Source organism: Simochromis diagramma, unplaced genomic scaffold, assembly GCF_900408965.1.
Source record: "Simochromis diagramma unplaced genomic scaffold, fSimDia1.1 OVJJ01000293.1, whole genome shotgun sequence".
In the NCBI taxonomy this organism is placed as follows: Eukaryota; Metazoa; Chordata; class Actinopteri; order Cichliformes; family Cichlidae; genus Simochromis; species Simochromis diagramma.
This window is the reverse complement of record NW_024386801.1, coordinates 22,191,856-22,201,139: the sequence shown is the minus strand read 5'-3', so window position 1 is coordinate 22,201,139 and position 9,284 is coordinate 22,191,856. Positions and strand designations below refer to the sequence as shown.

General features: G+C 39.4%; 1 protein-coding gene across 1 annotated transcript; it reads left to right on the top strand.

Moving 5' to 3' along the window:
• The first annotated feature begins 5,083 nt into the window (after window positions 1–5,083).
• Window positions 5,084–7,937, top strand: LOC120730281 (zona pellucida sperm-binding protein 3-like). Its single transcript, XM_040026569.1, has 9 exons — window positions 5,084–5,256; window positions 5,757–6,064; window positions 6,342–6,460; window positions 6,591–6,694; window positions 6,783–6,960; window positions 7,072–7,189; window positions 7,284–7,366; window positions 7,583–7,671; window positions 7,786–7,937. Exons 1-9 carry the CDS (start codon window positions 5,097–5,099, stop codon window positions 7,848–7,850), a joined length of 1,224 nt encoding a protein of 407 aa, XP_039882503.1. The 5' UTR covers window positions 5,084–5,096; the 3' UTR covers window positions 7,851–7,937.
• The last annotated feature ends 1,347 nt before the right edge of the window (window positions 7,938–9,284 follow it).

Here is a 9,284-nt window from a genome sequence, read left to right as displayed (position 1 = left end):
GCGGTCAGATTTTCCCAAATTACCTCAAAGCACACTTTGATACATTGCAAATTTTAATTCCATAAATAAACCCAGCTGTTATCTCAGATGCTGTCTGCATCATCTTTAGGTTTCAATATGGATGCACAGACCAGCACATTTTTAGCCAAGTTTCTTGTGAGACTGTGCTTAGTTTTGCAAACAAGAACCAATCAAAGTGTGGGACATTGTCTAAGCCATGTGGGATGAGGGTAGGACGGGAAATAAAACATGCACTTCAGAGGCAAACTGAAACCAGGTTATAGTAAAAGGTGTAGGAAAGATGGGTTCCTGAGCAAAGATTTAGTTGTTGGCACCAAATCAACCTCAGTCAATATAATTCTAATTGTACTGATCTGAGGATGTGACAAATTCTTTGTGCCAAGTATTTCCATGAAATAAGCGGATCATTTTATTGATAGTTAAAATTTCAGAAAGAATCAAGTGTTTACTTTTCATCAGCTTCTCGGTATATTGTGACCTTTCTAGATTTCATATACAAAAATGTGCTGCAGTTTATTTTGGATGATACAGATTAATAGTGGAAACATCTGTTGGTCTGTTTTAATTTTGTTTTTCTCCCCATAAAACAAGTGGCGACTGGTTTATTTCTGATTCTTTGTAACTGCAGGAGTCACACAACAGAGACAGAAGACAGAGTGCAGCAAGGTGACTGGAACGGACACCCAAGGTCAAAGGTCAAACAAGAAATGTGCTGCTCAGCAGATTCTACAACAGCACTCGCTTGTCTTCTGATGACCTCAAACCCAATCTGTCCAAGCAAGTGTGTCCGCCACCTCCCTAAAACGTGGTGGACATACACTGACAAAGCACAAACACACAACAGAAAGTGTGTACGCACACACACACACACACACACACACACACACACACACACACACACACACACACACACACACACACCGTGTAAAAACAGTGTTGAACACGTCATCAACTTTCTAGGTAAATATATTTCTAAAGGTGCTACTGGCATGAAAGAAAGAAATCAAATCATTTCTTTGCAATCAAACCAGCAAAATCAAACCAACAAATTGTGTAATAATGAGAAATGACACAGGGATAGAGAGGTGCAAAAAGTCATGACAACAGCTGAAATCTATCAGTAATTAGAGAGCAAGCCTGCCACTTAGTGCAAATTAATATCAGCCGGTTCAGTCCAACTGAAGGCCTGTAAAAAGGTGTGTAATTCCCAACGTGTCACACAAGAACCAGCTCATGATTGGTAAAACCAGTAGGCCCTTTCAAGATTGTCGCAGCCTTATTGGTGCTAAACATATGCATATTACCCCAAAAACACCACACCAACAGTGAAGTTTGGAGGTGGGAACATCATGGTGTGGGGCTGTTTTTCAACCAATGGCGCTGACACGCTTCATATAACTGAGGGAAGGATCAATGTGAACATGTACCGAGACATCCTGCCATCTTCCAGGATGATGAAGATGAAACGGAGGTGGATGTTTTCACCAAGACAATGATCGCAAACTCACAAGGAAACTCTCAATTGGCTTTCGAAAAAGAAAAAAAAAGATGGCTCAGCCAATCACCTGACCTGAATCCAATTGAAAATATATGGAAAGAACTAAAGCTGAGAGTTTGTAGGATGGACGGAACCTTCAGGCTTTCATGACCAAAATCACATTGTGTGTCCAAAACTGCTTACCGTCACCATTGTTCATTTACAAAATCTGTACAGTATTCATCGCTACTTTACTCAAATAATGTAAACTACCTGTAAGCTACCTGATTCAGGTTCCCCTCACTCTTCTATCAAGCTCTCTCATTATCCAGAATTTCTTCTGATTTCTTCTCCTGGCATTCCTTTTTGCTGACACGTTCCCTTGACTCCCAGTCCCAAGCTTGTCTACCAGTTACATATTCGCAACAATCTTTGACCCTTGTAACATACAGTCATCACTGGTTCCAGTGCATGACTTCTTTGGGGATCTGCCTGAAGCCGTTCCCAAACTGCAGCCTTGATTCATGCTCAAGCCATTATCTACTAGAAGTGGTGTCAAAACTAAAATGAGGATGTGGTCCCTATTTGTCCCTTTGGCTGTGAGTGACTGTGCCCCATTAAAGCTTTTTTATTTTCTAAAAGAAAAAAAAAAGAAAAAAAAACATTCTCCTCCATTAAGGTCATTCCTAAAACTCACTGACATCATCATTAACAAACTGCTCCTTTTTGAGAAACATTAAAAAAACAGCCACATGTGCAAAAAAAATATAATTTAACATTAAACTCAAACAACACTATACACACACACACACACACACACACACACACACACACACACACACACACACACACACACAGAGAGAGAGAGAGAGACACACACACACCTACCTTTCCTCTGGCTATCAGCAGTTAATAAATAAGGGAAATGAGCAGAAAGAGCTCATTAATATCAGTGAAGGTGAGCTGCTAACAGCCCCAGGAGACTGCTACTGTTTATACATGAGAGGGAGAGGGAGAGAGGGGTGGTGGTGGGTGGTGAGGGTGTTCTCCAGAGCTAAAAAATAAAACAACAATGCCACTCCTTGAATGGTCATTCGAGGCCGGCACCACAAAGCCTGTCAGTTTCTCTTCTTTTACACACGCATGCATTATTAGCACATAGGCACTGCATTGACATTGCTCCACCGTGTATGAAGAGAGTTCCAAATATTTCCTTTTTTCCCATTCCTGAGATATTTCCATTACATCACTATGTGATGTAATTTCACGTCATAGCCTGGAGGTCCTGGGTTTGACTTTGGATGAATCTGAATGTGAGTGTGATCAGCTGTGATACCCCTGACGAGCTGCCACAGGTTTACACTCGATAGCTGAGATCGGGTTCTGGTTTCTGGTCCTCTCACTGTAGTCTCCCCTCTGTCTCTCAAGGCTCTCAGTTACAAAAAGAACAGAGCTCTTTGTGTTTTTGTCCTTGTGCATGAATGTGTTTCAGCATTTGTTTTGGCCTGGGTGTTACTGTGACCTTGGCTGGACTAATTATTTCTATGCAGAACACAGAGATACAGCAGCGACTCATAAACAGTTTTACGAGGATGAACTCTAGCAATTAATTAGTCTTTGACACACAAACAGAGTCATATCAAACATTTTCTGTCTAATTTTTAATATATTAAATAAATTATATATATATAAATGTGTATTATTCATTTTGATATGGCAAAAATAGAACATATGTTGTTTCTTACGTTAAATATATTTATACTACGTGCACACAGAGCTGGGTCTGAACTCATTTGTAATATATCTATATCATGGCTAAAGCACTTCTGAATGGATGCAAACTGCATTTCGTTGCCTTGTACCTGTGACATGTGCAATAACAATAAAGTTCAATTCTATTCTATTCTATTCTATTCTGTTTCTCAATGACGAAATAACAACTGTAACGAGAAGCAACTGATGACAGCTTATTGCTGAAACATGTCTTTTTTGCCCTTTACTAAAAGTAGAGCAAGAGAGTGTGCTTTCTCTCTATGATTTCTCTCTTTTCTCAAAGTAACAACTGAACCTCTGTGATAACAATGCAGCAGTTTTATTTAGCATATAAAAAAGCTGAGTGATTGTATAATACACTATCAAGACAATACAAAAATGTTTCTTTACCTGTAAAGATTTTTTTTGCTCCCTAAACTGGAAACTCTTTAATAATTCAAATAGTTGGACAACTTAGTGTTTAATCAGACTGTTCTGTTCCTCTTTTTTTTTTAATGCCCTGTCAAGCAAGACCAGGTGGCCAGCATGTCCTGTAGATGCAGTAGAATGGAGTCCTATAGCAAATTATTCAAATTAAGGCCAAACTGTCTGTCTTGTTAGACTTTATTTTAAGATGAGCCAGCCTAAACATTAGTATGGATGATCAGTATAATTAAATACACATAATATTTAATTATGTGTATGTCAATATCTGTGACATACACATTTTTGTAAGCAGTATTCATTCATAAGCATTGATTCATATAGATTCAAATAGGATTTTTATAATGTTCTGTATATCTGTGGGCTTCCAAAAAGCCTTATTGTTTTTATTGTTTATAAAATATTGCATTAAATGATTTTAAATTACTGCTAAATATTTTAAATGTGTTATTTTTGTGTTGGTAGATAGATATGCATGAACATTCAGAATGATGGACTCAATTGCAGGACACTGAAAGGGGTTAGCACAGGTTTATTGACAGGATGTGGCAAAAAGGCAAGAAAAAAAAAAACATTGTCTGTAATGCTGCTGGTTCCCAGAGTGGGCGGACACACGCTATCACACATACTTGAGGGTATCCAAAATGCTTAGAGGTCTGCACAGAAACAGAGGTTATTTCCAAAAGTGCAATGGCTGCTTCAGTCTTAAGAAACCATCTTGATGACCAGAAATGGTAGGTGAAACTTTGACAGGAAGGCGGAGAAACCCGGGCAACCCGGTAAACAGAATTTGCGGTATATGATACTGACTTCATTGTTGTAAAGCTGGTTCAACCACAGGTGAACAAAACGTTGTAAAAGACAACCTTAATTTCACTCAAATACCAACCAGCAGCAATAATACATGACAGAGTAAACATACACACAGAACCCAAAGGAAAAGGAGAACAACATCAGATTTGGACTTGGATTTGGACTGGCAACAAGTACAGGTCTCAGAAATAATACTTTCTGGGTTTGGGGGTGTTGATCTGCACTGAGCCAAGCTAATCCAAGTCTGGAGGTGGTGCCGGTGCCATGGCTTTGATCTGCCTCCTTCCTGCCTGGGAGCATTTCGTTACAGTTGTGAGCAGTGCCGATGAAAAGCTGATGTGTTTAAAAAGAAAATTGATGACAAAACAAATAAAGGAGGTCAGGAGGATCAACAGTGTGGACTCTATGGGGTTGCATTTCAGTCAGTGTAGTTGGGGATCTTATTTATCTGGTTTCCGAACAGGTAAACATGACTCAGCTGCAGAATCATTAGGTCAATCACATAGTGGGCAGGGCCAAGAGTAGTGGGCAGGGCCAAGAGTCAGCTCTACAAAGCCACCGTTTGCACAGGTGAACCTGTTTCAAACAGATGAAACACAGCAAACACATGCCTGACAAAATGATCCGAATCTTTTTTTGTCTCGTTTGTGGTGCTTTAGCAGCAGCTCGGGAGTCCAACCAGATCCTCCATCCTGCAGCCAACAGGTTTGGAAACCACAGAGCAAACCAGCAAGTCCAGAGACCAGCAGGTACACAACACACGAAGAGATGATTTTTCATTTCTCTAGAAGTTAAACATGTATTTTTGTATATTACAAATAAATAGGATCTTAATTTTATCTAAAATGAGGTCAAATCAATCATCAGAGCAATAACATTTATGCTTACTGCATCATTTCTAATTCTGATGAATCTTATGAATTTCATTGTGTTGTATGCATAGTACAGTATAGGTGTTATGGTTTATGGTGTCGTACACAATTTCTCAGTTTAGTAGTGAGAAGCTGTAAGTTTCTCACTGCTGCTCACTGTGGCTTAATACCAAATGACTTTCATTGGTGCTACACTGGTAAGGAAACAATCCTTGGACAGTCTCTACTAAAATATTTGCAAGTTTTGTTTATTAAAGATATCTTTGGGTTTTGCAGACAAAAACCTTTTTGAGACTGGGCTGGCTGTTGTTGAACTGCACAACTGTTCAGCACTAAAAGAACAAAACAAACTGAGAGAAGCCATATTTCTTTGTAAGCTGTCCAACAGAAGGAACCACCTTTCCTTGAACCATTGTCTTGGAGATTTCCAGAGGAACCAACTAAAGATGAACCTCGTTTCCCTCCAAACTTTGAGTTGAGAACTCCAATGGCACCTGAAAGCATCAAAGTCATCTGTGGGGAAAACTCGATCAGAGTGGAAGCCAAGAAAGACCTGTTGGGGTCTGGTGTTCTGGTTCAGACTACAGATGTCACACTGGGAGGATGTGCTGCTACAGAGGAAGATCCTAAGGCTCAGATTCTAATCTTTGAGTCAGAGCTTCACGGCTGTGGCAGCCAGTTACTGGTGAGGCTTAAATGTTCAAATTAATATGCACTTTCACCAAGGTCTGACATTTTCTTTTCCTGTTTCTTTGTTAGATTCTTCACCATCTCTGGTATTCAGTCGATAAAATAATTATGTTGGCATAAATCAATAGTGGTGTTTGGGTTTTAATTGTGTTTGACTTAGGAACTAGTCAAGACAAACTGCAGACCAATCAGTAGGAATATGTGTTCATACTAGTGTTTGTGTGAAAGTTCACATTAATGGAACTTGAAATGTTCTTACAACTATACTTCAGATGTCTGAGGAGTCATTCATTTATGTGTTCACACTGCTCTACACGCCCAGCCCTCTGGGGGGCAGTCCCATCGTCCGAACTATAGATGTCTCCGTCAGCATCGAGTGTCACTACCGGAGGTCAGGCTTTTTTATTTTTCTAACTCAACCAAAAGGATGTCTTTTTGATAAAGCTGGACCCTGAAGTCAGACTCTGTCAAAGTTTTTTCTTTTTCAGGTGTTTGCAGTTGGGTTTTGTTTTGTGTTTTAGGAAGAATGATGTGAGCAGTGATGTGCTGAAGCCAAATTGGGCTCCTTTCAGTGAGACCAAAGCATCAGAGGAAAGTCTCTACTTCTCCCTCAGATTAATGACTGGTGGGTCTCTTTGTTGTTCACATATTACAGTAACTTTTCAGGTCCTCTGATTGCGTACGTTCTCTTCTTTTTGTGCTGTATCTTTCAGATAACTGGCAGTTCCCTCGTTCAAGTACTCAGTTTTTTCTGGGAGACATGATGAAGTTTGAAGCTTCAGTTGAACAGTTTCACCACATCCCTCTCAGAGTAACTGTAGACAGCTGTGTGGCAACTGTGGTCCCAAACGTGGACACTGTCCCTCGATACGCATTCTTGGGAAATAATGGGTCAGTTTACTGTACTCTGTAACCCAAAAATATGTTTATGTTGTTACTTGTATGTTTTAGCCTTGCTCTTCTAAATGTGAGTTTAATATGAGAGTTCTGTGTTGTGTACAGGTGTATGTTTGACAGTCAGCTGACAGGATCCAGCTCTCACTTCCTGCCTCAGTCTCACAAAGACAAACTACAATTTGAGTTGGAGGCCTTCAGGTTCCAGCACGGAAACAGTGGTGTGGTAAGATATGCAACAGCTTTCCTGCCAGGCAGATGCTGGTTTCACATCATTGCTCAGAAATGTAGATTTTGCTTCTTTGTATATGTCTCGTTAGATATACATTACCTGCAGCCTGAGGGCCACGGAAGCTGCTGCAAATGTCAATGCCACCAACAAAGCCTGTTCATTTTCCAGTGGGTAAGACACTAGCAGTATTACTACAAAACTCCCATCCTCAAATTTCATCTTCAGTTGCTTAAAAGGATTTTAATTTTAACTCTGGTACTAGTGCTAAAATACTACAATTTCTTGATTAGAAAGATAAAAATAATAATAGTATGCTCATTGTATTTGGTGCACTCAGCTAACTAACACGTACGAGGAGTAAGTAAGAGGAACCTTTTTGAATGACAGGTGGAGGGAGGCCAGTGGTATCCATCATGCCTGCTCCTGCTGTGACACAGACTGCAGGGCAGGCACAAAGAGCAGCCTGACTGTAAAGGGTAAGCAGCAACACTCACTCACATAAAATTTACACAAATAAATATTTTTCTCAGTTCCAATATGAAAATCGATACAAATATTAAGGTTGATGTCACACTGTTTATCTGTTGAAGGTACAAAGTGGGAACAGGAAATGGCTGTTGGACCAATCACAGTAAAGGAGAAACCTCTAAGATGAAAAAGGACTTTATTCAATAATAAAGGTCTTTTACACTAATTAGGCCCAAGTTTGTGTCCTTGGTTTGTTTTATGGTCTGAGTTAAATCAAAAAAAATGGAAAACTTGTAGGAAACTTGTTTTTCTTTTTGAAATGTAATTTCTACTACGGAGCCGATTTTGAGGTTTAGCTTTTTGTTTGTTTAATTTAGGTGTGAATTCTTTGTTCTAAGAGGAAATGCTGTTTCAGGATTAATCTGTTTATGAATATGAAATCTGGCAGTTTTAGTGTGAAAGAATTAGTTGGCCTGTACAGAGAGTTGTAGAAGAGTTGAAGCTATTGTAGCAGCAAAGAGTGGGCCTACATCATGGTAAATACTAGATTAAGAATCAAATGTCACTCTAGTTCATGTGCATGTGAGACGGATGGGCAAATATTTTTGGCAATGCGGTGTATTTCAAATCATTCAGCAGTTACTGGTGCTGCATAGGGCCAGCTACTCTGCTCTTCCACCATTATCCATTTTGAATGACATCACCTGAGTAGACACAGCTGGGAAAGCCTTGTCGCCATGTATCAGAGAGGGTTGTTCTCCTGACCTACACCATCAACTTCACCCTCAAGCCACCTTTCCTCATCACTGCTTGAGCTGTGGGGACATCAGCATCCATCATGGGCCAGGGGGGGAGCTACCTGTCTGAGTCATCAGTCTCTGCTTTCAGTTTCTCAGGGGAGGAGAGGATGGCTGCTGACTGACCTTAAACAAAGGTCAGGCTCAAAAGTCTTGAAATTTAAATTTTACTGAATTGACCAAATAACTTGATCTAAAGAAATATTGGTGAACTTTGTAGAAAATTTAGTTTAGTTTAAAAAAAAAAAAAAAAAAAAAAAAAAAGTTTAACTGATACAGCCTGATGAATTCTCAAATATCTTTGCTATTTGAATTTGTGGCAACTTCACCTAATAAGCTAGTTAGTATTTACAATAAATGGTAAGCTACAGTCGAGCTACTAAATTTGCTCATCTTAAATTTATCGATAAATATCCTCCCTAACTATGCTCAGTGATGTGTAAATCCTTACATGAATAAACGCCGAAAGCTACACTCTGCCATTTTCAGATCTTGCAAAGCTGTCCAATGGACCAAAGGGGGACATTAATTTTGGACTTTTCCCTGTGTTTTGTCCTTAAAAATGAATTATATTATGAATTATCTGAGCCAAAAGACACGCTGTGGAAGAGGGCCAGAGATTAATAACTAATGATTAAATGCAGAGTGGCATATAAACACAGTGAGTTTAAAAAAAGAAAGTGAAGAAGAAACACTCAGTGATTATGGGAAGCCCCCAGCAGCATAGACCTTTTACAGTGTAACTAAGGGATGATTCAGGGTCACTGATCCAGCCCTAACTATATACTTTTTCAAATAGTTGTAATCCTAGTTTGTAGATAGGG

Coding starts and splice junctions, on each gene's coding strand:
- LOC120730281 (XM_040026569.1), top strand. CDS start 5,097: ATGAAACACAGCAAACACATGCCTGACAAAATGATCCGAATCTTTTTT. Junction 6,961..7,071: donor GCATTCTTGGGAAATAATGG/GTCAGTTTACTG, acceptor TGTTGTGTACAG/GTGTATGTTTGACAGTCAGC. Junction 7,367..7,582: donor GCCTGTTCATTTTCCAGTGG/GTAAGACACTAG, acceptor TTTGAATGACAG/GTGGAGGGAGGCCAGTGGTA.